Here is a 27,013-nt window from a genome sequence, read left to right on the forward strand (position 1 = left end):
GTGTGTGAGTCGCAGTATGTGTGTGTGTGTGTGTGTGGGTTTGCAGTGGCCCCTTTCGGGGTCCGGCTTCAGTGTGTGTGTGGTGCCCTCTGCTCTTCTCTGTTCCTCAAGAGTCAACAGAAAGAAGAAGAGGCTCATCATCTCGCCTCGCTCCGCGTAGCGTACATGTTTCGCTTCGCATTCAACTTGGCTGCGTTCGGTTGGAACTGTCGTCTTCTTGTCAACTCTTTAACCAACATGGAAAATACAAGAAACAAAACCCCCACCCAAAAAATTGAAAAAAGAAATGCACACGACACCGTGACGGTGGGATCCCACATGAGGGAAGAAGAAGAAAAGGGAAAGAACTTGTGCATGCTGTCCCTTGACTTTGAAAAAGTCATCTCTCATCAGCCCAGGGCTTTCTTTTTTACCGCTTTGACTTGTGGCATTGGCTTTGGCTTGTTGTGGGATGTCAACTATTTGGGGGGAAGAAGAAGAAAAAAAAACGAGTATTTATGAAGTTGGACGTGTGTGTTTGGACGTCCTTAAATTATTCTTTCGGAAAACTCTTTTTTCTAAAAACATTTGCTGATGATGTGACGTGACGCTTTTTTTTACCTTCGGGAAAAAGACGAATGTGTTTCCGAGACTGGCACGGAAATTACAACTCCAAAAGTCCCGGCCAAAAAGAAGATTTAATGAATACTTGTATAGTAACTATTTATTTTTAAAAGAGTGAATCAAACGCAGCGTCATCATCGAATCAAATTCTCACTTTGGTGTGGAAAGTGTCAATGGCCGGCCAGGGCGAAATCATTAGGCAACCCAGTCAACGGTGCTGGTGTCATTATTATAACGACAAGACGCAATAGATAGTATGCGATGGCTCCCAGCGATTCGCCTTCTTCCCTTTCGATTTTATACCATTTGTAGAATTTCTTTGAGGGCAAAAGGTGTTGTCGTTTTCAAGGCTGGGATAGCGCCAATCACGCGGAACGGCAATAGCCATTTAGAAGCTCCTTTTTGTCTTTTCTTTCTACTCCAGTCGTATCGAAACAAAACACCGAAAAAAGAAAAGAAGAGTCAAAAAGGAGAGATGGTATTTATTATATAATATTTAGCCTCTTTTTATCTCTAGAATTTTCTACCTGTGCAGGTAGATGCCAAGAAGACGACTCGTTTACCTTTCCCTTATTTTCTTTCTATCCGATTTGGGTTTATCAATCGCAGCCATCGCTATTTGCATGCCGCGATATAAAAAAAAGAAGCAAAGGTCTTTTTTTTCTTTTTCTTACAGTATTCTGGCCGTGTTTATTTGTTTCTGGTGTGCTGTTTGCTGACCGAACTAACTCTATCTCGTCCTTTTTTTCGAGTTTTTTTCTGTTTTTTTTTTTTTTGGTGTTATCGATTTTTACAGCGGTCGTTGCGCTATACGAAGGAGAGAGACCCCGGTTATAATAATAACAATATTCTCTTCTTCTTCTTCTTCTTCTTCTTCTTCTTCTTCTTTTTCCACCCGACGATATTGGAAAGGAAAAAGAAAAAAAGAAGAAAACAGTTTTGGGAGCGGTTTGTTTGTCTCATGTCCTTTTATAGATAGAGTATATATGCCCAGCAACCCGATTGATGGGATTCTTTGTTGTCTTGTCTCTTATATGTGTATATAAAGAGAACGATCATACGTGGCGCGGGAATGGGATGAGCTGGAACAGGTGATTTCGGGTATATCGCCACTTTGGTTGTATTATATCTACTTCTTTTTTTGGGTGTTGTGTTTTTTTTTTTTTTCATTTTTCTTCTTAATTTTCTTTCAGCGTTTGTACTACGCACCGGGTAACACGGCCCGAGGAAGAAAACATTTTCCGCTGTTGCTGCTGTTGTTGTTGTTGTGTTCAAACACAAAAAGTGATGGCGCTCTTGGCTGGCGCTTCATGTTGCGTATGCGGTTGTCCAATAATCATTCGGCGTGCTCGGTGTTATATTATTATTGCGCATTAAGTAAAAGTCCCGCAGTTTTTTCAATAATAGGGACTCATTAAATGGTTCTGGCGAACGGCATATTTCTTTTCTTTCGTTGTTGTGTCGTTGCTGTTGTGCTTGTTCACCTTTAAAAATGACGACACAAAGTGGACGGCCAGCATAGCTAAAAAGCCAGCTGACATTTGAACGGGCGGACATACTTTGAATACCGGTACACGGACAATAGCTAATAGACGTCTACGACATATCGTGCGGTAATGTTAGCTATGTTCGACACAAGCAAACATGGCGGATGGAAAACAACACAAACCGGATGATTCGCTTTACAAGGAAAAACATTCGTGAAACAACAAGAATAACCATCAAGAAAAACCCGTAACATTTTTCCCCTCTTGTTCTTGTCTTCTTATCTTTTGGCCAATAGCAGTACAGTAGATTGGCCAGTCTCTTGTGCATTTGGCTGCTGCTCCGGATATATCGTAGAGAGACAAGAACCAAAAAACGGGTGCCGATAAGCCAAAGGGGACGAATTATAACATCATGATAATATGCAACCCAATGTCCAGCTCAACCGGTTTGAAAGAGAGCGACCTTAGCAGCAGCAGATATTGGGCATGACACATCAAAGGTTTCTGCATCAGGGCCGGTACTACTATTATAGAGAAGGACGTTGAGTCTATGTTACACAACAGCGCAGAGAGGATATAGTATCCCATATCATTGAACAAGGAGAAAAGGGAATAGTAGTAGGAATTTGTCATGTGGTTTGCTTGAACTTGGCAAAATGGGGCCAGTCCACTAAACAATGTCGACCGATAAGGGGGGGGGGGGCAGTATTAGATAAGCCATGGGCTACCGTTGATGGTCTAGGTTAGAGCCGGAACAAGTTGTATATAAGAGAGAATAGATATATACCCCCTCATCCGTTTTTGTTCCTATATTTTGGCCAGTGGCGCAGGGCTGCATTGTGTGCAGTTGTGCATATCGTTTTACTCTGTGAGCCATGACAGGTTGTTGGCGACCCCGGTAGTAGCAATCAGTTCACCTTTTTTATAGGGCGCTAAGGGCTTCCTTTCTCGTGTCTCGTTAGTCCAGGAGAATATGAAAGAATAGTAAAAAAAAAAGGTTATAGCAAAAGGGCCGGGCGACAAATGGAATCGAGGGGCCAGTATAGAGGGGGGGGGGGTCATGCCACGTCTTGTGTAAAACATATGGGCGATGGGGGGATGAAAGAAAACAGGATCTCTATTTCCCACTGCGATCGTAACATCCACCTCATTTAGAGTTTACAAACTTGTTTCAGGTGCAACGAGAAAAAGAGCACCACTTGAGTGTCTCCTCTTCTGGAAGCTGCCACACCGAGTTATTGTTCACTTTTGTCATGGGCCGATGGAGGGCTAGAAAGTCCACAAAAACTCTCAAGAAAAGATGAAATACAAGAAGAAAAAAATCTTACCTGAAGAAGAACTTTTATAGTCTAATCTATTCTCCCCTCTTCTTCTTGGTTTCCAACCAAACAGTCGCTCATTGAGAAGAGGCAACGGGTCATGAAGAGAGTAGAATAGGAAAGATATATATACAGCACTAGGGGCTGCATGGTAAGTATTATTACCAAAAGAGTAGACGTACAACGGCCCATTCGAGCAGCCGAGCCACGCTGTATATTTTATTTCATTCGGAAGCCACTTACATATTATCAGCGTTTTTGTATAGAGATACACAAGCCCATGCCACACCGGGGCATAGGATGTATACATTATATAATAAGAAATAAAGAGAGCGTATAGAAGAAGACGAGAGTCAGACAAGGGCAAAAGGTGACTCGGCCAAGCTTTAAATCGTCGTGGAAAAGTCTCCGACTTGCTGTTGTTCCATTCACCGCGGGATCTTCTTTCGGATATTATAAATATTGTTCCTCCACCTAATCACCTGGGCCTTATTCTCTCTTGTATATATATACCAGAGGCCCGTTTCTTCTTCCTCTCATTGGTCGTTTGTTTCGCTTCGTTTCCCGCCGTCTCTTCTTCTTCGGCCGTTTCGAACGACTGGAAACAACAAAAGATTGTTGATGTTGTTGCTGCTGCCTTCCAGTTATTGTTATTGTCTGGCGTAGATAAATATTTTGGGTTTGAGCCATCTTGTTGTGTGCGTACTCTATTGAAACGCGGGGTTTAAGTGCATGGGAAAAACCTCGTTTTCTTATAGATATTTATTAACGATGTTTCCTTTTTTCTTCTTTCTAATTCACAACGTGAGAGACGCTCCCTGGAAAATTCTTTTCTCTTTCTCTCTCTCTCGCCAAACAAGCGAAAGTGTAATATCTTTTGCGTCATGTTTTCCTCCTCTTAATCTTGCACAATTTTCTCAGCGGGGAATCGGAGAAAAACGGGACGTAATGAATAAATGACGACTCCTTTTGTTGCTTTGTGTTTACTGCAATCAAGTCGGCGTGGAGTTTATTATTATATCAGATTGTAACCAACATGCAGTTTAACGAGCCGAAAATGTTGGACAATCACAAAAATAGAAGAAAAAATAAAGAATTAAGGATAACAATAATACGAGTGCCAAAACGAGACAACATCAGACATTCACATTATTCATTCGACTCTTTGACTTTTCAACGGATTTCACGTAATCAATAAAGATTGTTTGTTTATTTTTTCAAAAAGGGCATATAACTCTTTAATAGGATGACGATATAAGAAAGTTCGGGAGTGTGTATTGTATTGAAAGGTTAAAAAAATAATAATAATAAATCGAAATTGAATGGATGTTTTTCTTTCTTCTTCTTCTTTTTTAAATCCCCCCGGTGGGGATATTACAATATCGAATCAAAAAGGCATGGATCAATCTCTCTTGAATTCCCCCCGTCCCCCGACGCTCCCTGTCGTTTGGGCTTATATCATTTCCGCTTTGTATCATGTATGTGTCCCGTGTGGGATGTCGTCATCACAATTTTTGGACGTAGTTTCCGGGTAAGAGTCCTTGTTTGCCTCGCAGTCGGCCCTGCCACCATCCCGAGGGATCTATTGGGTGCAGAGCAATATAATTGATTAAATGGGCTCATGTTGTATGTGCAGCAGCTCGAGAGATACAACCCAGGGAAGATTGGAAATGAGCCAAGAGGGAATAATAATACACCAGTCAGGATCAAATAAAGGGGGAAGTCACATCTATAGGATATTATTATTACCTTCTGAAATGATTTCGATGACATCACCGGCGTTCATACTCAACTCGTCCGTATCCTGGGCCTCGTAGACGTACAGGGCCTGAGGGAATCGAGTCGGAAAAAAAAAATGAAATTTGTGATACTTTTTTTTTCCGTTTGAGATGATTATATCCTTCTCTCTTGCGTAAATGTTTTATAGACCGTATATATTTTAATGCGGGCAATAAACGATGATTGCACAGTATAAAATATATAAGCCATCCTATATAGGCGCCACGGAATATTATAGCGCGCAGCACAATATAATCTACATATATAGCCTAAACCATCCGACTATTTTAACCATGGAGAGAAAAGACACTTCTTATAGCTAGTATAGAGATAGATCTCTTATACATACTCTGGCTTTGGCCAATGCTGGAGGTTTGGGCTCAATCCGGGGCTTGGCCGGTCCTCTGGGTGCAGGTTGTTGCTGTTGTTGTTGCTGGTGTTTCAGTAACTGCGATTTGCGTAGGCTTGCCCTCTTCACCCTTGGGAAATTGGACACACGTGTACACACACAGAACATGTGAAAATGTAGTTAATAAAAAACACAACACAACCAAATTGAAAAAAAAAATGCGCAGGATCGCATAAAACTGAAATGAATAATAATAAAATTGAAAAGAAAAAAAGGCTAGTCGCTCTCGCTCCAGTCTCTTTTATGGACGAAAGGAAAAAAAATTCGACCTCCTACAATGCGCTAACAGCTATTGTCCGTTATTGTTTGCGTCTAATGGGGACGTTTCAGTCTAGCTGGGCGCTCTCCTACAGGGTCAATTGTTTCTTCGGCTTCTCTCTCTCTTTCTCGCTGTGGTTCCGAAAGAGACCAAGAAGAAAAGAAAAGAGAAGAAAAATAAAATAAAATAACGGTCGTCTTTCCTACAGTTTCTCTTCTGCCATTCAAGTGCATAAGCGTTTAGGCTTCTCCGTAACGCTAAAGAGTATAAGTGAAGAAAAAAAAAAGCTTATTGGTGGTGCTTCTATGTCTCGTCAAGTGTGCATAATCAATTATAGGCCATGCAGCGGTGATGATTTTTTTCCTTTTGGCGCTCTCTGGGTTAAGGTTATCAAGCGGTTGGTTTAAAAAGAAATTCCACGAGTCGCCAACGTTCGACAAAGAAGAGGAACTCCAAAAATAAAAAAAAACTGTTAGCTAGATATTTTCGGTGCAAATGCTTCAGCTATTGAATAATGTACAAGCTCAACCTTTCACGGTGCCTGTAAAAGAAAAAAATATTCACGAGCAGAGAGAGGAGCCATTCAGGACCTTGTAAGGTCGACGAGACGGATGGGAAATCAACAGTCACCTCACAATTCATTCCGACTGTGCCGTGGTTGTTTAGACAAACATTGGATGAACATTTTCGGAGAACTATTTATAGAATTTCCGCCTCGACTTGACCGTAAATAAATTGCTCATTATGGGAGAAGAACGACAAATGGATGGAGAATTGAATAACGGAAGAGGTCCATCACGATGGATCATGATGGGGGTATAGGCAAAGAGCTATCGTGATGGACTGATGGAGAGTAATGATAAGAATAACAATCAGATTATACCCCGATCGGCGCACAACGTTCAGACTTCCCGCTGATTCGTTCTACTACCATTTTCATTTCATTGTCTTTTTGGCGAGAGATAGAAAAAAAAAAGGAAAAAAAAAACAAAATTCCCGTTCGAATTTGCATTATTCGGTGGAAAATATAAAGAAGCAACGGGGAATTCTCAATGAACCGTGAGTGGTCCTATCTAATAGTGGCAAGAAAATAAAAAAAAGAAAAGCCGGATGAACTTTTTTACTATTGACGCGGAAAGTTCGACGTCACCCGACCATATTGGCCCTTTCAAGTGGATTTTCTTTTTTTGAAATTTTTGCGGATGGCTAGATACGTATCTGCCACTGTACATGGCGCGAAACAATAAAAGTCCGTACACTGTGCAACATTCGAAATAAGAACAACCCAAAAAAGATTTCAGTCTCATTCCGGTCGTACGGAAAATTATTTGGCACCTGGCAACCATCCCAAAAAAAAAAACCTGTGGCGTACGCGGAAGAATTCCATTATTATTATCCAGCTCTCCGCGTATATATCTACTATGTGGCGCATAAATCCTTTTGTGTGTCTGTGTCTGTGTGTGCGCCTTTCGTCGCTGTATATGTATATATTCTAGCTCTATTCAAATATGGGCATGGTATTGTTTTTCATTCTTCTCTCGCGCAGGCTTGTCTCTTTTCGACTCTGTTGCTCCTTGAGCTGTAGACTCTCTAGCTGCTACGTGCTGGGCTTCGTGAGTTAACGGGACAACCCAGGCGAAGTGCGCGGAGCCGAGCAGTTCCGTGTTATAGTGGCGGGGCCCTATGGTTGCCGCTTTTCGAGGGTTCAAGCCCTCCTCAACTTTTTAAAAAGAATTTACAATCTCCTTCATCCTTTTCGGTTTGCGTGTGTGTGTGGGTTCTTGGCGGGACTTGGCGTTCCGATAGGGACTCTCTGGTGACCGTGGCATTTAATATATATAAGAAAACCCACACACAAAGAAGAAGAAGAAGAGGATGGAGGAAAAAATCAGTTACCCGCTGACGCCCGGGTCCGGTGTTCGCATAAAATCTTGTTGTTGTTGTTGTTGTGGTTGCCGTTGTTGAGGTTCGGTGTAACCTCCTCCTCCGCCGCCGGCTTGTGATGATGCGGAGGCTGGCACCGTGGCTGACGCACCGCTATTACGTGTTTGCAGTCCTGGATGCTGCTGTCTTTGCGGACCTGCCGTTTGACCTGAATCCAATCAAAAAATAAATTTGATTTTTTTTTAAATTTTTTTACAGTTATGCAACATGATTCGGATATAATTTGCCCTTCACTACTGATTTGTCCCTTTCAGGTTCTTTACGTTCCTGGTTTCTTGTTTTACTGACACACAGCCTTTGAGCATATCATCATAAAACCATTTTTTTTTTTCTTTTTACCCTCCCACCTTACCTCGGGTTTACAAGGAATAAAAGATTAGCGCTGGATGGTTTGGTTATTAGAGCGGCGGAAAATTTTAAGAGTCTCTCGGCGGTCATTCATTTTCGACGGACCCTTATCAACCCCCTCCAAAAAAATGTCTATCCCGTTAGACAACACACCGTGCGCGCACTGTGTCATCATCTGAAATCATGACTACTTGCTTCTATTTCTTTTCTTGTTGCTTGTTCTGCTTCTTCTTCTTTAGCTCCGCATTTCTTCCCGTGAATTTGCTAGTTGATTTGCGCATGCCGGGAGATTCGAGTTATTCAAATAAGTCATCTCCTCAACTTCACATTTTTTGTTTTGTTGGCCGTTATTCTTTTTCCTCTGCGAATGCCACACGGAGAATAATAATAAGAAGACAACCGCTATAAACCTACTTTCCACCGGGGGGATATACATAAGGGAATGCTGAAATCAACAATAAATCAACCGACAGTGTGTCGCCCCCTGCAGCGATGAGCGACGACTATGAGAGAATAAATATACATTTAAGGCGAAAAAAAACGGGGCTGCCGATATGTTTGAACTAAGAGTGGATTGCATAATCCACTTCATATAGCCGAGCTCAAGCACAAATGCCAGGCAACCAAATAACTTAACAGAAAATAAAACCAAAAACATCCGGACCTGAATTGATTATCTCGTTTCCCACACAGCCATCTCTCTTGACTGTCCCCCCAATCCCCTCTCTCCTAGCATTAAGTTGGCCAGTTCTGCTCGAATGACAAGTAGTACCGGTATTCTCGGCCCTGACGATCTAAAATTCCAGTCGTTTCTCGCATCGTTGCTCGGTGACTCGATTTCCAGCGTCGACGAGGGTCATCCGCGCGCGGTTTGAATTTCGTTTTTCTCTCTCTCCCAAGAAAGGACGGATGAGGTTATCTTCTATAAGCGGTGTGGTCTAATATAAACGGCGACTTTTATCATTTTTTTAAACGCGCCCTAAACACGCTCAAACGGACGACACTTATTCCAGGCTCCTCTTCTCTCTACGGAAACCGAAAACCTCGATTCGAAAAAACGGAGCCAAAAGTGTCAAATGACTCGGGTCGCGTCATGGGATACATCAAACCGAAAGATATAAGATGAAATCACGGGAATATTATCAAAACCAAAAGAAGCCACCAAGAATATAGCCTCCCTCTCTTTCTCTGCACATCCTGCCTGGATGGAAGCATGGGTGGGGACCTCCACCAGAGTCCATCGAGCAACAACAACAACTTGCATGACTTCATCACCTTTGTGTTTGGTGAGTCAAACGATGGCGTAAAAAAAAAAAAAAAAAAAAAAAATCCCAAAACAGGTTGAACTGTGTAATTGTCGGGGAAAATCAAACTATATATAGTTAACTATGCAAACACAACGCCCGAAATGGACATGGTTGCCCAGTAAAAAATGACATTTGACTATAAGAAGCCCTGAAAGGACTTGGCATCTTTGCCAATATCTCTGTTGATCTGAAATATAACGCAGAATCATGGGACGTGAAATTCTCGGCCAAAAAAGGAGAATTTTCTTCATTCGCCTTTTGCCTTTGCCAGAATTGATTTTGATTGCGTTTCTTTTTTTCTTTTCAATTGCAACAGGCGGCCGTCGGCGCGGCCGCCACGACGATGGCCGAGTGCGAGCGGCAATTTGAACGCCTTCTGACGCGCGGTACCTATTCCTTATTGCGCTACCGCTACAGGTGAATGGGAGATATAATCACCTGAAAATTGTGAACATTACAGAAGAGAGGGGGGGGGGGGACATACACACGTATGAGTAATCACAGTTCCGTCGGAGAGAATCAATTCGGGCGATCCCCGCCAATTTACCAATGCTGGGCGTGGTGAGGCATCTATAGCTATCCACACACACACACACACACACACACACGTAGTCTACACACACGCAATAGTTATAAGGTACACAGGAAAAAATGAAGAAGAAGAAGAAGAAAATTTTTTAACAGCCAGCTCTGTGATGGATCGGGCCCGTCAAAAGCAACGGGCTCTAGTTCTTGTTTTTCTTTCTAATTTCCCGGTCATCCATCTCCCGTTGAACACGAAATGATAGACTCTCGGACTTGCCAGCCTTGCCCCCGCGTGTTTTCAATCGATCGCCCTGGCGTCCGCTAGTCAGACGAGCCGATTGAAACGGGAGGAATGAAGGGGGGCGAGGCAAGGCATAAAAGAAGAAAAAAAAAGGAAAAGATAAAGAAAAAAACGTGCGTCGTACTTTGTACATTGACCAGTTACGAATAATGACACAAGGCGGAATTGAAATTTACGATTCCAGACATTTTCCGCCGAGTCATTATTTATACACTTCTTTTTCTTTCTTTCTTTCGTGTACAGTCACGGGCAGCTTTCGTCTTTGATGCAGCTGCTTGAAAGTCCGTCCTACCTTAAGAGGTTTTGAATAAATTTCTATTCTTTTTTCTTATTATTTTCACGGTCGAAATTCCTAAATTGTGTAAAATGTTCCGTACCGGCTTGTAATCGCCCACTTAAATCAATCACGAGCGGATACACACAGCGTGGCGTACAACAGCAATGTTATTGTTAATGCCCCGCAGTCTCTCTCGGCACAGCAGCAGCGCATCTTCACGATTATTGTTATATTGGCTTGCTGATGCTTTTGTCCGTGTGACACAATCGATATAATCGGCTTACATTCAACCTTCCTCTCGTCCGGTAAGTTTTTATATTTTTCCGTGGAATTCTGACTGGAGAGATCATCGGATATTCTTGGAGCTACATAGTAAATAGCTTTTATTTTTGATTCCATCTTTGACCAGGTGTGTGAGATCACAATGTACTGGCAGGACTGACATTCGCGGAATGTTTCTGGTTTTTATCCCTCCCTATGCACACTCCTTGGATGATAATCACCATCGATTGTGTTTAAAATTCCGCCCATTCTTAATCCGCCCCACCCCGGCCGTCCTGCCTTATTCCCACAACAAATCTCTTGAGGTCGTCCACCCTCTTCACTCCTCCTTGGTCCTATCGTCGTCGTCGTCTTCCTATTTCATCCGCAGTTGTTGCTGCCCAGTGCCCCCCTCCTGCAGAGATATCAATCCGAAATTAATGGTCGTATCGTCGTCTGTGGTATGTGGCGGATCTGCTGGTCTTGTTCGACGGATCGGATGCACTCTCTCGGATGACTCATTCCATTCCGCTGCTCACACACACACGCAGACCGGAATCGACCAACCGATTTCCAACTGAGAAAGAAAACAAAAATCCGTGTGTGACCGCGCGTCTCTCTCTTATAAGAAAAATAGTCCCCATCTTAATAAACTAGTCCCTTCTTTTTATTACTATCATGCATCATCATCAACAAGCGTCTTGCTTGTTATATACCACCGACGTCCTCCCTCTCTCGTTTCCTTGACGGGTGGCTGCGGCCATTGTGTAAAACCCCCAGCCCGAAAAGTTCCCCGCCACCTCAACTTCTTTTTCTTCTTCTTCTTCTTCTTCTTCTCCAGTGTCTTTTTTAGCTTATAGAGTATATCGAGAAGTAGAAGAAGAATGGAGCCTTGAGGCTTGAGCATTACTCGGAACGCGGTGAGTGTCCTGGCGATTATATAGGATATCCAGACAAACTATAAAAAGCGACCGAATGGCCCAGCAAACAAAAACCTCGGCGAGCGGCCTTGGTCCGGTCATCTTATACGTATATGCGCAACTTATTATTTAAGCCGAATAAAAGGAGAATCCCCAGCCAAGAGCAGCTGACCAAGAGAGATACGATGGCGCGACTACTAATGCTGTAATGCAGCAGCTGTGACCACGGTGCTGGTGTGTGTGGCTTCCGTTTCCTCGTTTCTTTAGAGTAGCACACGGCTGCGTCGCTTGATTGATATCCGTAACGATCCTCCTGCTGCTGGTCGATGGGAACTAGTGAGTTTCCTATATTCATATAAGACTTCAAGGAAAAAATAATCTATCGGCAGGAATAAAATCACAGCCTTTTCGTCTTGTGAAAAACCACGCCATAGTTTACAGACGGACAATTTGATTAGGGAAAAGAAGAATAAGAAAAACAAACAAAAAATATCTTAATCAAAACAGACCCGCCAGTCACCGGGCGCGTTGATACGTTCCGCGATTGCAGAGGGAAGTCATTTGGTTAACGCAATGTGTAATTGCGTTATATAGGGAATGATTTTCTCAACAAGTCGATCGAAAACCCAGCGACCCTGTCCACGCTTTAGTCGACGACTCAATTGCGTCACGCTCGCTGATTCAATTTCATCAAGGAACATGTGAAATAATGCGCATTGGAGAGTAAATAGCTGCAAGAGCTCTCAGTCGAAACATGCAGAAATGGATATGAGTCACTTCCCGGATATTCAGAATAGGAATCGAGTAGACGCTATGAAGTCAGAGCTGAATCGTCCAGATTCAGCGGGAATTTGGCCCAATTAGACTTATCAGCATTTCAAAAAGTACGTCGTTGACGAAATTCAATGAGCCAACTGCTGGCGCTGATTTATGCCATCACTGGCCAGTAGGTCGTAAAAAGAGACTCTTAATTCAAATTGCGTGTGCATAAGACGCGCCGGTCTCGGTTACCTCTGGCTGAGGTATATTTATGGGAATGCCAGCGGGAATTTTCTCTTCTCTTTTTATTGGGACTCAGGGAATTATTTTAAAAAAAAAATATTTTGCCTCAACAATGGCCTCATATTGCGATCAGTTATCGACGTGATATACGACAGCCAATAACCAACGAGACGATTGGAAAGCTCATTACCATCGTTTCTCACGAGTTGATTGAAAATTCTCTCCGTTCCGCTAGACCGCATTAGCATAACGTTCGTTCCTCGACCTCCACCTCATTTACATTGGCTTCTTTTGTTGTTATTGTTGTTGACCAAGATTGTGCGCATTCGCAGAGTTCGTGTCTGTCCTTGTCCACGATAGCCGCCCATCTTTCTCGCTCAATCTTATTTCGATTAAACAGATTGGATATCGGTGATCCTTACCTGGAACGACACTCGGTAATCGAAAGGCTCCGGGATTGGGAAGACGGAATCCTCCGACTTGACTGCCAACTTGACTGCCGACTTGACTGCCGACTTGACTGCCAATTGGTCGAATGATAGGCTGATTGGCCGGAGGAGGATGAGACGGTGGCGGTGGAGCTCTCGACGAACGATTGAATGAAGGGTTCTTTTTCAGACCGCCAGGTGGCTCCACATAGCAGTTGTCACGTCGCGTGGCTGTCAGATTTATGGGCGCCTTTATTTTTGAAAAAATTTAAATTTATGTTTTATATGTATATAAAAAAATAACCTTTTAATTTTTTGAATTTCATTTTTTTTAAATTTAATTGATTTATTGAATGATTTAATAAAAATTACCTTTGGTGCAGGATTGATAGGTGCTGGTGGCGCGTTTCTGGTAGGTCGAAGTTGACCGACTGTACTTCCTGAATTTCTTCCTTGAACATGAGGTGGCCTGGCTGGTGCCTGATTACGAGGTATGTGATTATTGTTGTTAATTCCTTTGTTCGAATGCACGACAGTGACCACGCGACGAGCAATTTGCAATGTTTCGTTGTCTGGTTCCAATCGAAGGGATGGCCCTGCAATACAGGAAATGAATATGATAAATGATGTCATGAAACATGTGTGATTGATTGCATTACTCATTGTGTTGGGCAATCCAGGACCGATGGAGACTATCAGAGTTTTGCCAGACACTTTCAAGGCTGGATCTTCACCAGTTCCTGCAATCACTTTCACTTGCCGGAGCCCTCCCCCAGACCAACCTTCTTTCTTAATGGAGACTTCCATGCTAAAGGGTAGAATGTCAACATGCTGTCATCTCAAGGTAGGAAGAAAACTTTAACTATGTGAAATTTACTTGTCTGTGAAATTCATGCTGAGAACTCTGTTGAAGTTCTCTCTCAGCTTTCGATTGAGGGTGGACAATAGTTCTGTCTTGAAGATGGATCTGATAAGTGTGTCATATTCGTTGTTGACTTGCAAGACAATGAAGTCATCCTGCACAATTGAAACAAAGTTTTTTGATTACGTGAAAGAGGAAACAATGTTGGCACTTTGCAATTCACTTTATACCTGCTTGGTACTGGTGGATATTTGCCTGATTGTTTCGATTGGTATCCTTCGTTTCACCACTTCAATGATCTGACCCTTTTTTGGCCCCTTTTTTACTTTTTCACGGCCGATCAGAAAGATGGTTTTTCCCGTCAAAATGAGATCACGCTTTGTAGCCTGTGCGGAACAAAAAAAAAACGGGTTTTAAAACAGTTCAAGGCAACCCTCGTGAATCATGTCTTGTCATCATCTTGTTGTAACATGATTCAAACAAAGTGTACGTACCTGGAATCGTCGGTCATATTTGAAAACAGTTTCGGCGAATTCGATTTTTTCACGTTTACCGACAAGAGCGCGTAGAGCCGGTTGATTATCCAAACCGATGTAATCGCCGACAAATCCGCGGTTGAGAGAGAACCTCCGGCGCTCCTTTTTCCCGAATACAATTTCTTCAACAGACATAGAGAGACGATGGTTAACTTAATGACACTTGAAACATTTTTAACAAAAAAAAAAAAAGGGAGTGATGTGATGATTATACCGGCCGCTTGCTCGCGTTGCTTCTGGCGCTGTCTTCGAGCAAAGTAACGGCAAAAGGCTTTTTGAATGACACGCGCATAGTGATCGTATCGACGCTCTCTCATCTCTTCCAGCAAGAACAGCTGTATTGAGATGAATAAATTACGTTATCTGATCTTTGAAATTTTTCGTTTCTATTCAATTTTTGTTTTACGCTTTCATACCGATTCAGGCGTTTTGATAAAGACTTTGCTTTTGCCTAGCTGATATTCAGCCGTGTCCATATTGACTGCTTCCATGACAATCTTTATTCCGGCTCGTGGATCGCCTTTCCATGTTGGCCACGTTTGCTTGCTGATGATGGCGTATCTGTAGAGGTTTTAAAGTAAAAAAAAAAAAAAATAGACATTGTCGGAATGAGTTCATTTAAACGACTCCTCCCGTTTTTCTGCTTGTTGAACCGAGAACTTATCTCCGGGATAAATTGGAAAATAACGGTAAACCTTCTTTGTGCATTCATCATTCACTATGAACGAAAAATTTTTTTCGACTTTGTTTTTCAACCCCCGCAAGGGTTTGGCCCGTAGAATCGGGATGGCGAAAAGATCGTGAGACGGAATTCTCGGGTCAGTAGGTCTATGGAGCACGTAGTACTTGCGTAGTATTGCTGGAATGACGAACCAGTTTTTGTTTTTTCAAATTCTTTTTACAAATTACCTTTTGAGGAATTTTTCAAACGGTCTCCTGTAGGCGAATCCGGCCCGCCGGACACGAATGTTTTCCTTGAGGCCGAGATATTCCACTTGGTGTTTTACTCTCGGCTCTTCCCAGTCGTGCGGCCTTTTGGTCTCGTTCGGTTTGATGCACCTTGGTATTTTTATCAGTGGGAATATTATTAGAAAATAATAATAATAAAAAAACGAACGTTAATTTTATTTTTGGTTTGCGGCTAAAATAAAAACGACCTTCGTCGTCCTACCTGATATAATGTGGTGTACACTTCATGAGAGCTTCAACCAGCTGATTGGCTTGCGATTTGATCTTGGAACCGGCCGTAGTGGGACGCGTTTTTGTATTGGAAGCCAGTACCTCAGGAAATAGACCGCGAACGAACGAACTATTCCACGAAAAAGTCCCAACCACACGTACACAAAAGGAGGGAAAATTGAATGAGAAAAGCCATTAATTCGATTGTTTTCCGAAAAAGTTTGATAGCAAAAAAAAAAATAAATAATAATAAACCAAAAAAGAAAAAAAAAAAAATTAGATTTGCTCGGTTGAATTCTTCGTTTCTTCTGGTCATGGTGTGGTGAATAAACAGGGAAGCCAAAAAAGCAAAGACCCCCCAAAGGCAATTGTTGAATTAAAGGCAAACCGCCTTGTGCTGATGAGTCTCATCATATCGAACTCGACGGTAAATAACCGAATCGGTTCTGGTTGTCGAAGCTGCTCACCATGCAGACTCGTTTGTGTTGAACCGCTTCCGTGATTTCGAAAGGGAAAACACGAACGAAAACACAAAGGAAAGAAGATGGGTGGGGTGGGGAAGGCCATTCTTTTTTTATGTTGAACAATTGCGTACTTCTTAGAATTTTGCATGAGTTCGATGAGGTCGTTGAAAAAGATGTCACGGTTGCGATCGCAGAAACCTTCCACTTCGTAGCTAACTTTTCCGGCGTAATGGTGAATAGTGAAGCCGGACTTCCATGACTCAAAATGTTGATGGTTCCCGACTCCGGAGCAGAGTTTCTGTTCAAAAAAAAAAAAAGAAAAGAAAAAATCAGACTTTAGTTTTACTGTTTTAAATTTGGTTGAGAACATTCGATCAAACGATGACGAAACATAAAAACAAAACCGAAGGTTGTAAAATGGAATCTCGTGAATTCATTTTCCACCCGACTGTAAATCAATTTATGCTGCCATCGATTGAGCAGTGTCATTGTTAAGTGTGTAGTTTAACGTTGCTTCCTCCCTTGTGTTGTAATATAAGCCACTTTTTTTTTCTTCTCCACGACTGTTTCTGGACCCTGAATATTGTCAGACAGATTGCCCTTTGGGTAAGCGTTAGAGGTTGTAGGCTCCAGACGTTCCAGCAGAGGCTACGCAACGCACAGACGCACACGGGGTCTTTAACACTTTAACGACGGGCAAGGGAAGGAATGAAAGACGTGGAGGAATTGTTGGTTTATTAATCATAAAACGAGGTCGTTTTTCATGATTACCCGACGTTTTTTAAAATGTATTCGTCTTTTTGTGTGTATCTCACCTGCTTGAGGTCGTTGTCTGCACCTTCGCTGACGGCGTGAAGTGTCGCACACACGTCGTCCAGGATGGCCAACACACCAGGAGGTCGACGTCCTTCAATCAGCTCGCAGACGACTTGGTTGTTGAAGTAGTCTATTGCCGTCCATTTGATGCCCTCTTGTACGTACTCCTCCTATTGTTCCATTGGGGAGAAGAAGAAAAAAAAATGAAAAGATATTAACAAAAAGAGACGATCGTCATCATCAGGAGCATCGACGTGATGGCGCCAGGCACTAGCTGCCTCGGCCACTTTTGGGGCGTCGTCCGAATATGACCTCGTCTCGTCGTTATCAAAGAATTCAGAAATTCTTTTTCTACCAAGATCTTTTTTCTTTTGCTTGCTGATTATTTCTTTTGACATTTAAAGGAAAGGCTTCTTGCATATCATCAAAGCAAAGCAGAACAGTAGTGAATGTCCTGCCGGAATTATCTTACATGTGATAACTTTGGCGGGATCGTGATCTCTGCTTCGCTAATTTGACCATTACCATTCTTTTCTCCGATGATACCACTTGACTCGCGATACAAAGACGCAATGGAAGCCGCTCCAAGGCTCTCTTAGCTCTAACGGTAAAGCCAAAGCGAAACGCCATTGCTGGTGTACACGCGGACGACCCTTTGATTAGTGTGCTCTCATTTAACGAAAATAAAAAAAAATACAATCTTTCTGCTCTAAAGATATTTTTAGGCGAGCTAAGCTAAGAAGAACCATGTATACTATGTAGTCCTTCCGAGCGTTTGCGCAACTTGGGGATACTCGTTATGTCCTTGCCAGGATGTGTTATTGACCGGCGGCAGGTTTGCGAGGTATAGGACGTCCATTTGTACTGTAGGTCGTCTACAGCAATTGGTGCTGCGGTGTGAACGCCTTCATCAAAAAGAAGAAAAGACGCACGACTTGGAAGAGAAGACCTGCTGGATGGTGCGTTCCCACACACACATAATGGATCGACTTAAAAAAGACGAGAGATGAGAAAACCGTTAGAAACATTTATTTTTTTTTTTCTTAAGACTTCTTATTATTTCACGAGACTTTTGGCGCCGCAATTGAGGCTGTTTGATCATTCTCGCCATGAGGGATCTCGATTTGAAAAGGACTCGCATTAAAAGGCTTGTCATTTTTCATCTTTTGTATTCCGGGATTCTTTTTTGTCTTTGTCTGCATTATTAGCTGACTGGAAGGAATTTATCGTCTGCGACGCCAGTCCCAGGAAATATGTTTGAAAGCCATTTTGTAAAACCCCGTTGACGTCCTTGGAAATAGCACGACCTGATGACACACGCGTGGGCCGTGAAAACCACGAAGATTTCCAGAATCAGCTGGCGCTCGACCTGTACGGAGCGAGCCGCACTTCCCAGCAGCTTCGAGCTTGTTAGTTCGATTCTTTTTTTTTGTGTGTGTGTTGATTTCAGCGGCGAATGTTTCATGGTTGAAAGACTTGGGATCTCGTTTGATATAATCAGCCAATGTTGTGAAACGAAATAAAATAAGAAAAAGACGTATCAGCGTGGTACATTCGCTAGCCAGTCGCCAGTGCTCCATAACCGTCAAGAAACAAAGTTAGCAGGCTCTGTCGGCAATAACATATTTTCAATTTTTTTTTTTCTTTTTTCACCTGCATTTTTTTTCTGGAGGTACAGACTGTAGAAAAGTTGGCCAACGGTTGGTGGGTCACGTCATTTTATTGACCCGCACGTAACGCATCGATTGCAGGAAAAGAGAGCCCCAATGAAGGAAGGAAAAGGGAGGGCAGTGATGAAAATCGGGACTTTTGGATACCTGGACGGAACCTCACGGAAGGGAGGGTGGGGGAATGGGAACGGGAGGAAGAGGGGTTGGGCTGGATTGCGTCGGTTGCACAGCAACAACACCAAACGGCGGAGGAGGGAAGAACACCACCAAACTCCCCCGGCTGGGCCACCAACCCGTTGGCTCTTTTTTTCTATTCTGTGAAACTCATTCAACACGCGAGCTGCGCTTCTCTCCCGCTCGCTCTTTTCTGTCTTGTACTCCCTACCATATAAAAAGGTGCTCTTCCGTGTGGCCTCCAGTTAGTTGAAGACTGCGGTCACAGCCGCTTCAATCTCTCCCCCCGAGAAAAAAAAAATATTTTTTTGAAAACTAAAGATCGTGTTCTCCCCCTTTAAACTCCTTTGCGTGTGCTTCTCTGATTCAATCGAAAACAAAAACCCAGACAGTTAGACAGCAACTTTTTCTGTTTGGCTTGAATAAAGAAGAGACTATAGTATGGCATCTCTACAACGGATAAACAGCAACAACTTAATGGCGAAGGTATTGGTTGCCGTTTGGCTGATGGCTGCCGTGGCATCGAGTCAACAAAGAACGGTTGATGAAGCCAATTCTTTAAAACCCAATTCCTGGATCATCCAGTCACCCGTAAAAAAGCCTTTGCCCGGTCTGTCTGGCATCGGCCTCCCTCCTGGTGGTGTTCTCCTCATGACTATGGATCCCAATGCCACCATGACCGATCTCCAACCTCAGCAACAACAACAACAAGAACTAGAGTCTGCGACAACAGCCGTAACTTCTGTTTCCCTTACTGAAGAGACCACAGTCGAGCCCTCATCGGCGACGGAACTTTCGAGCGTAAGCCAAAGTTCAATCACTTCGGCGGAAGCAGATGAGGTGGCCGTCACCGATACACTGTCGATTTCAACGGGAGGCACCGTCGCCATCACGGAGGAATCGAATAGCCCCACACTTGAGCTGGCAACCGTCACGCAGCAATCCTTGTCGAACGAAATTGAATCATCGTCCTCTGATCCGACGCCAACGACCGAACCAGTCACGGACGCTGCTGGCGTTGTATCGCTCGTAAATCAAGACTTTGGTAATCTTTCGATCATGGAAGCATTGAAAGTCGATAGTGAATCCGACCAAACGAACGATGAATCCGTCGAACAGACGACAGTCGCTAAAGTGGAGGAACAAACAACTGACTCTTCAATCGAACTCTCGACAGAGTTTTCGAGTCCCGTGCCATGGATCATTGGTTATGGCGAATCAGATTTTAGCACGGACAAATATGGAACAACAGAAGAATCTCAGACCGAAGGGCTGCTTGTGGACAATCATGTAAATGTTTCTGGGGATGCCTACCCAGGCGAAACAGTTTTGACAACGGAGAACAGCTTGAACAATGAAGAGACAACGACAGAAGAGTCCAGAATAACAGAAAACATTATTTTGCATTTCGGGAATAATTTCTCATATCTGAATTACCCAACCGGGTTTCTCCCTGCCGAAACAGTTTTAACAACGGAGGACAGCTTGAGCAATGAAGAGACAACGACAGAAGAATCCGGAACAACAGAAATAGTTAACACTATAATTCACACTATTTTAATTTTCGGGAATGATTCGTTCTCATTTCTGAATTACCCCACCGGGGCTCTCCCCAGCGATGCATATTTGGCAACCACAACGGATTCGACAACTGACGCTGTATTCGAAGAAGAGAATGTGACAGTTGGAGATGGAACAACTCTAGCTGAAGAATCTTCGACGGAATATTCCACATCACCGATTCCACCCAAAGGGCCTGCCCCATTGCCTGAAGTGGCTGCAGATGATGAATCGGACCTTAGTCCTACCGAACAAGATTTGACGACGAAAACCACAACCGAAGCTACAACTGAAAACATCTTGAAAGATGAAGATGATGATGCTGTGACGGATGTTATATTAACTGGCGGCCCATCCGTACTTTTGGGCTCGCTAACTCTATCAGGATCGAGCCCAGAATCTGATGAGACTTCGACGGAAGCTGAATCAGCTGCTGTTTTATCAACCGAAGCTAATGATGAATCAAATGTCCAGTCCGGATCAGGAGCCAATCCCGATAACGATTCCTATGCTCCACTAGATGTGGTAGCTGACGATTCCGGTTCAGTTAATTTGGATGTGACTATAATTTCAGCCAATTTGGGAACTGAGAGTCCAGCTGCGTCAGATGTTACTGAAACGGAAGCCCAGCAGCAATTCTTAGTCTTCACAACAGAGGCCACTCCGGAAGATCCAGGACTCGCCGAATCGGTAACGGAGATTGAGAACATCGAACTCAGCCTCAAGAATAAGCCGGAGAGCAGCAACCTGGTCGCATCCGCCTCCGCAACTATTATCAAGAATGCCGGAAACAGCCGCAATCTTCTCTCGGAAGAAAATGTCAAGGAAGAAGTTGATGTGACTAAAGTTATCGAAGAAGTTGTAGCAGTTGACACAAAATCTGGCGAAGAAGAAGAAGCCAGACAATATTCTCGCCCATATCCTATTCGACACGGAATGCGTCCACGAATCCGACCATCAATCGATCGACACGACCAGAACTTCCGACCGGAATACGACGACTACAATTTTAACATTATTTCCCGGACCTATGACTATTGCTATACGTACTGGTGCAAGTTTAAGAAGACACTGTCTCGCATCGGACTTTTGTAGTGCAGTACCAGGAACTTTGATCACTTTTTTTTATTACCTTTCTCTCCCCCCTATGATTTGAAACTTTTTTTTCTCACGTCTCCTTCTCGTACCCCTTCGCAATATTTATATCCCGAAATGTTTCAAACAAATTTCTTACCTGTTCGGCTTTGAGCGTCAGTTCGATGAAGATCTGCTGCAATTTCTCGTTGACAAAGTTGATGCAGAACTGTACAATGCATTAGGCAATTAACTCATTTATATTCTTCTCAAAATTTATCTTTCTGATCACTTGCCTGTTCGAATCCGTTTTTTTCAAAGATTTCAAAGCCATAAATGTCCAAAATGCCAGTGCTGTATCCTGGAGTCGTCGTTACCATGGCAGTGTTTACTTTCTAAAAAAAAGAAACGAGCCCACTGTTACTTTGTTATTCCAATTGATCAACTCCCCCCCCCCCCCCCATTCAAGAAAGGGCCAGTTTTTCTATATTTCTTTAAGCTAGTAAAGTTGCTGCGGTAGATAATGATTACCTGAACGAGGAAATCAAACATTCGACTGTACAATCCTTTGGCTAAAGCATCCCGACTGTAGCAGGCCTATGGTGGTGTTCATTCATCGTTAAACGATTGACTTTTAAATTGAATTGCTTTAACAGTTTGAAAATCGAAAGGGAATTCAGTTCACCTGCTCGACGTTGAGGGTCATGTTCACTCGTTCTCGGTGGCTTTCAAATATCCGGCCCGTCAGCTTGGCCTTTAAAGCCACCGAGTCAATTTCGAGCAAAAAGGCCGGGAAATCCAAATCTAAAATTTAAATAACGTTGAAGTATGGCTTTAAAATTTGTACTGTTTTGAAAAAAATTCTTCTTTCTTCTTCTTTTTAGTTTTTACATCGGTCGTCATGGACGTTGGCGAAATTGCTCCGATCTTCCACGAAAGAAATGTTGCCTAGGTGTAGAATGGCGGATACTAATTGTAAAACGTTTTTTTGTTCTTGATCACTGAGGCCCACCACGGACATGGCTATGATATTTCGTTTGAATTATTCAACGAAAGAAATCCACGCGTCGAATCAGTTTGAAACCGAAAACAAAACAAAAAAAAAAAAAGTTTTGAAATTTAAATTCTTTTTCTTCCTTTCACCATTGAATTGCTCCGTATATTACCTTTCATAGTTTCTTGAAACTCTTGAACATCGTTAGTGCCTTCGACGGTATAAGTGCCGCTCTGGCTGAGGTAGGCGTAATTCTCCGGACTGGCCAGGCCCAATTGCTCTGCAACATTTAAAAAACAAAAACAAACAAAAAAAAAAATTGCTCGTCAAAATTTCAACCGTTTTTTGTTTTTGTTTTTTTAATCTTATTTATTGATTCGTTTTTAACTTATTTTTTGGGAATGAGGATATCTTTTTTTAAGGAATGTGAAATATACTTGGAAAAGTTTGAAAACTTTGTTTTGTGACGAGTCATTCTGAAACCAACTGTGGTGTTTGGGTACAGAGTGTCGTGTCGCCATTGGTAGTCCGAGTCAAACTTAAGTTCAACGCCTTACCTTCCATACGGGAGTCGGCTCCAGCGCACAATTGATAAAAAATATGGAAGCTCCTTTCATGGCGACTGCGCATGACAACGCGGGATTTTTCCAGTAGGAAATTGGAAATCTTTCCGCCTACTGGCTGGCCTCCAGTCGAGAATTGAATCTCGACATACTTGCCCTGAGAATTAAAAGAATAACAAGAAATAATTTTTTTAATGAAAATGATTTCTTTTGTTGTGTGTGTATCTGGAATCTGTGTCAGGAAACTTACAAAACGGCTAGAATTGTTGTTGCGGACCGATTTGGCGTTGCCAAAGGCCTCCAGTAACGGATTAGACTCGAGGATAACGTCTTTTAAATGGCGAACACGATCGCCACCTCCTGACACACGAGCTATGTAATTCATGATGTATTTAGCGGCTACTGTTTTACCCGCTCCGGACTCGCCACTAATTTGATACGAAAAGAAAGAGAAAAAGTAAAGAAAACAGGTAAAGACGTTCCCGACGGTAATTATACCTGATGATGACGCATTGATTTTCGGCGTCGATTAACATATTGCGGTACATGTTATCTGCCAGAGCGAAGACATGAGGTTGATTTTCATAAGAAGCCTGCGTTGCATATCACGAAAGAAAATAGCGAGAAAATTAAATTCAACAGGAAATGTGATAAGGCCAATTGTCGGCCTTTTTCTTTCTGTGGCAGCGGTCGGGGTGAACGAATTCAACCGAACGATGCTTGAAACAAAAACGGAAATTGTTTAATATTTATTCTTACAGCTCCCTGATAAAGCTCGATTTCCTTATCGGTGAAGTAAGGCATAGTCTTGAATGGGTTGACGGAAACGAGGACTGGGCCGATGTACGTCTAAATATTTTTGGTTTTTTCGAGTAATAAAAGTGATTTATTACTGGAGAGTTGGCACAGTTTTTTTTGTTGTTTGATAAAAAGCTGTGAAAGTTGACCAACTTACAAATATTTGATCATCAAGGTAACGTTTGCGCAAATTGGTGACGATTTCATCTTCGGTGACTCGAGAGAGCAATACCATGTCATCCACGCCGGCCGTCTTGACATTGTGCGATTGCCAGTGGTAAACCTGTTGGGAGATAAGAAAAACGTTGATTTTCCAATCTTCGAAAGTCAAATATCACATGTTAGTTTAAGAATCCAGGCTGGTTTTTTCCTACATTTTTCCGCCATAAACTAAACGCGTGACTGGAATGGACATTGGGACTTTATTATGACACTTGGACGAGCCATTAACATAAAACCGGTTGACGAAAATAGGAGAAAATCCCGGAAAAAAAGATGAGCTGGTTTTTTGGGGAAATCTAATCCATTTTGTCGAAATTTTCTTTTCGCTGAGTAAAAAACTGTCAGGCAAAACGAGAAGACGATCGTTCATTGTAATATACCTCGTCGTCGTCTGTCGGCAGGATGGGCCTGCCCTTACATGGGATGTGAAACTTTCTCCGCGGATGATGGAACGTCGCCATACCGGTCGTTATCGCTGTACGCGGACGACCCACTTTCGCCAACCTGGAGTTTGGCTCCGGTGGTGGTATGGCTGGAGCTCGCGATTTTTTACCCATCCGCGGAAGCGTTGCCGATCTGGTTGGAGATAATTGTAATGGCTCATCTTGAACACCCCAACTTGGCCCCGTTTCCAATACACTCGGCGGTTTCGATCTGCCAGTTTTACGCAACATCCTCGCCCAACTCGTTGACAAACGCGTACTGATGTCTAAGTATAGGGATTTCAGTACGTTCTATACACCTGCCCTTTTTCCTATTTTGAAAATGTCCTTATTGTTGCTTCTCTGTTTCCCTTGTCCTTCTGCCTGTAATTGGATTAAATCCTGCCGGGTGCGTCGACGCTTTAGCTTGTCCCCCCCAATTTCCACGGGTCCTGTCGACGTCGTCGGCGTCTGCGTCTGCGTTGGTAAAAAGAGAAGGGTAGGTTGTCTTCCAATCCCAACCCTCCTTGTCCCGGCTCATTCGACTTAATTGGATGACGAATAATCAATTATTCCCCCAGTAGCGCACATTATGTTGATATTACCAACCGAGCGACTGATAACACAAGTTCCTGGTTTGCCTTTTTTTTTTTCTTCTTCTTCTCGTTTCGATTAATCAGACTCATAGGCTAGCTACTTTTTGAAACCTTAAAACATAGGTAGGTAGGCTGGCAACACAAAAAGCGTTTGCCGTTGTTCGACCTTTTTTTGACAAACAGGAAAGTTTTCATTCCGGCACGTGATTTGTGTGTATTTTGTTGATTATGCGCTGTCAGACGCCTTGGAGTTTGTGTTTTTTCGAAGGGGCCCTATTTCGACAGATCGACGGAGTAGAAAGTGCCTCAACTTACGGTACTTTAATTTAAGCAGCAAATTGCGTTATTCTTATCTTTTCTATTCGGCTTAGCAACTGAACCGTTAATAATAAGTCCCACAAGATCAAGAAGACCTTAGCAGAGGCCAAAAAGGAGTCGACCGTAATTCGAATACCGGTCTACACGTAAAGAAAAAATCAGCAAAAATTTGAAATCGATTTTGGAAGACAGGCAGCGCTTGACGATGAGTGTAGGAGGGTGACACAAAGTGCGATAAACACTATCGCTGCCAACGCCCTAATATTTTTTTAGTTGGGGTTTCCGTCCGGTCGTGTATCCTACCTCCTCTCCAGTACGCACTCCCCAAAGAGGAAATGCAGAATACGCCCGAGTGCCTCTGCTACAAGCCCCTTATTAATTGACGAAGAAAAACCCCAAACGTAAACACAAGCAACCGTAAATAACTGTAATCAATGCCATCAATTCACTGCAATGACTCATCGCGTGTCTGGCACGAGCTTTTTTTTTTTTCATTTCAGAACATTAGGACTTACCATTTTTATGTCGAATTCTGGTACTAGTCCTTGGAAATGACACCTGCAGTTATTTTGACATGCACACGAGGCACTTGAATATTATTTTATCACTCCCTAGTCGACGTTGAACCTTTGTTGTCGCTCAGTTCTGTCGTTTTTTTAATCTTTTCCCCTCTTCAATCCCCTTGATCAGTAGCACACGATAAGTTCACTTGGCCATCTGTCTTATCTTGGCTTCTAATGTTACGATACTTTTGATGTAATTGCACAGTAACGCCCACACTTGTGTATTCCCGAAAAGATGTGTTGCAATTTTGTTTCGGTTGTTGAAACGATTTGTGAAGCACAAAACTATTTTTCCCGAATTCCTTTTCACGTTGTTGCCGGCCCAGCCGCGCGATAATTCGGTGAGAACTGTTCGCAGTCTCTGTCGTCTTTCAACTGAACACAACAACAAAATAACGAGGTGGAAAACAAGATAGAGAGCGGTGGCTGGTTTTTGTTGAACACACTCACGGCTAACAGAACGAATCAGAAAAGAAAAAGAGACTTGAGCAACTTTCCCTCCCGTCAAGCCTACTTGTTGTTGTGGTGGACTGCTGCAGCAGCAGAAGTCTAGGTTTCGTACCGGTAGGTTTGGTCTGTTTCGACGTCGTACTTCGTTTGCGTGTGTGGTGGAGATAGTAGTGGGAGATAGGGGAAGCTTGATACGGTTCGAAACAAATAGAAATATGAGAGAACCCGCCTTCATCCGGGTTTTGTTGTTTTTTATTTGGTGTATTTATTATACGTGCATCAGCTATTCAGTTTTTTCTTGGGCCTTTTTTTACGACCCGCAGGCGAAAAAAACTACTTTTGGTTCTTCATAGAGGGCAGTGTTGTTGGGTGACTCATAACTTGGGTTAAGTAATACACCAACACACACACAGTCCACACTCGGCGAAACTTTCTCTTTCAGTCTCGCATGGCGACTTGTCGGCGCAATCGATGCGTCGTTAAAGTTTGTAAAAGGAAAATGTTCGATGGCAAGACATCGATCGATCCCCAGAGCGAATACAGACTTTGTCCTTGAGCTCAAATCTTTTGGCAAATATCAAAA

The 27,013-nt window shown here is 42.9% G+C and overlaps 2 protein-coding genes across 2 annotated transcripts in view; one reads left to right on the plus strand and one right to left on the minus strand.

The window, feature by feature from the left end:
• Nucleotides 1-4,600: 4,600 nt before the first annotated feature.
• LOC124343129 (unconventional myosin-If-like) lies at nt 4,601-26,955 on the minus strand. Its single transcript, XM_046796270.1, has 28 exons — nt 25,933-26,955; nt 24,017-24,142; nt 23,821-23,910; nt 23,560-23,654; nt 23,312-23,489; nt 23,056-23,218; nt 22,671-22,778; nt 22,396-22,527; nt 22,190-22,308; nt 22,036-22,101; nt 21,801-21,899; nt 21,665-21,733; nt 17,026-17,196; nt 16,342-16,508; nt 15,739-15,876; nt 15,477-15,626; nt 14,984-15,128; nt 14,782-14,902; nt 14,526-14,689; nt 14,262-14,417; nt 14,047-14,186; nt 13,829-13,977; nt 13,542-13,765; nt 13,164-13,419; nt 7,753-7,948; nt 5,538-5,667; nt 5,159-5,237; nt 4,601-4,991 (listed from the first exon to the last, which is right to left on the minus strand). The coding sequence occupies exons 1-28, from the start codon at nt 25,933-25,935 to the stop codon at nt 4,915-4,917; spliced, it is 3,711 nt and encodes a 1,236-aa protein (XP_046652226.1). The 5' UTR covers nt 25,936-26,955; the 3' UTR covers nt 4,601-4,914.
• The window catches only part of LOC124343191 (neuronal acetylcholine receptor subunit alpha-10-like), a 35,616-nt gene continuing 22,536 nt past the window's right edge, over nt 13,934-27,013 (plus strand). Inside the window, exon 1 of the mRNA XM_046796417.1 lies at nt 13,934-14,013. Coding sequence (XP_046652373.1) covers nt 13,998-14,013 — 16 coding nt within the window. The 5' untranslated portion in view covers nt 13,934-13,997. The remainder of the gene's footprint in view (nt 14,014-27,013) is intronic.

The sequence above is a fragment of the Daphnia pulicaria genome, chromosome 6 (assembly GCF_021234035.1).
Source record: "Daphnia pulicaria isolate SC F1-1A chromosome 6, SC_F0-13Bv2, whole genome shotgun sequence".
NCBI classification, from domain to species: domain Eukaryota; kingdom Metazoa; phylum Arthropoda; class Branchiopoda; order Diplostraca; family Daphniidae; genus Daphnia; species Daphnia pulicaria.

Excerpts from the sequence above, each read along its gene's own strand:
- LOC124343129 (XM_046796270.1), bottom strand. Across the intron at positions 14,187-14,261 it reads TATCCACCAGTACCAAGCAG|GATGACTTCATTGTCTTGCA; the intron begins GTATAAAGTGAA and ends TCAATTGTGCAG. Across the intron at positions 5,668-7,752 it reads CCGGACCCGGGCGTCAGCGG|GGTGAAGAGGGCAAGCCTAC; the intron begins GTAACTGATTTT and ends CAATTTCCCAAG.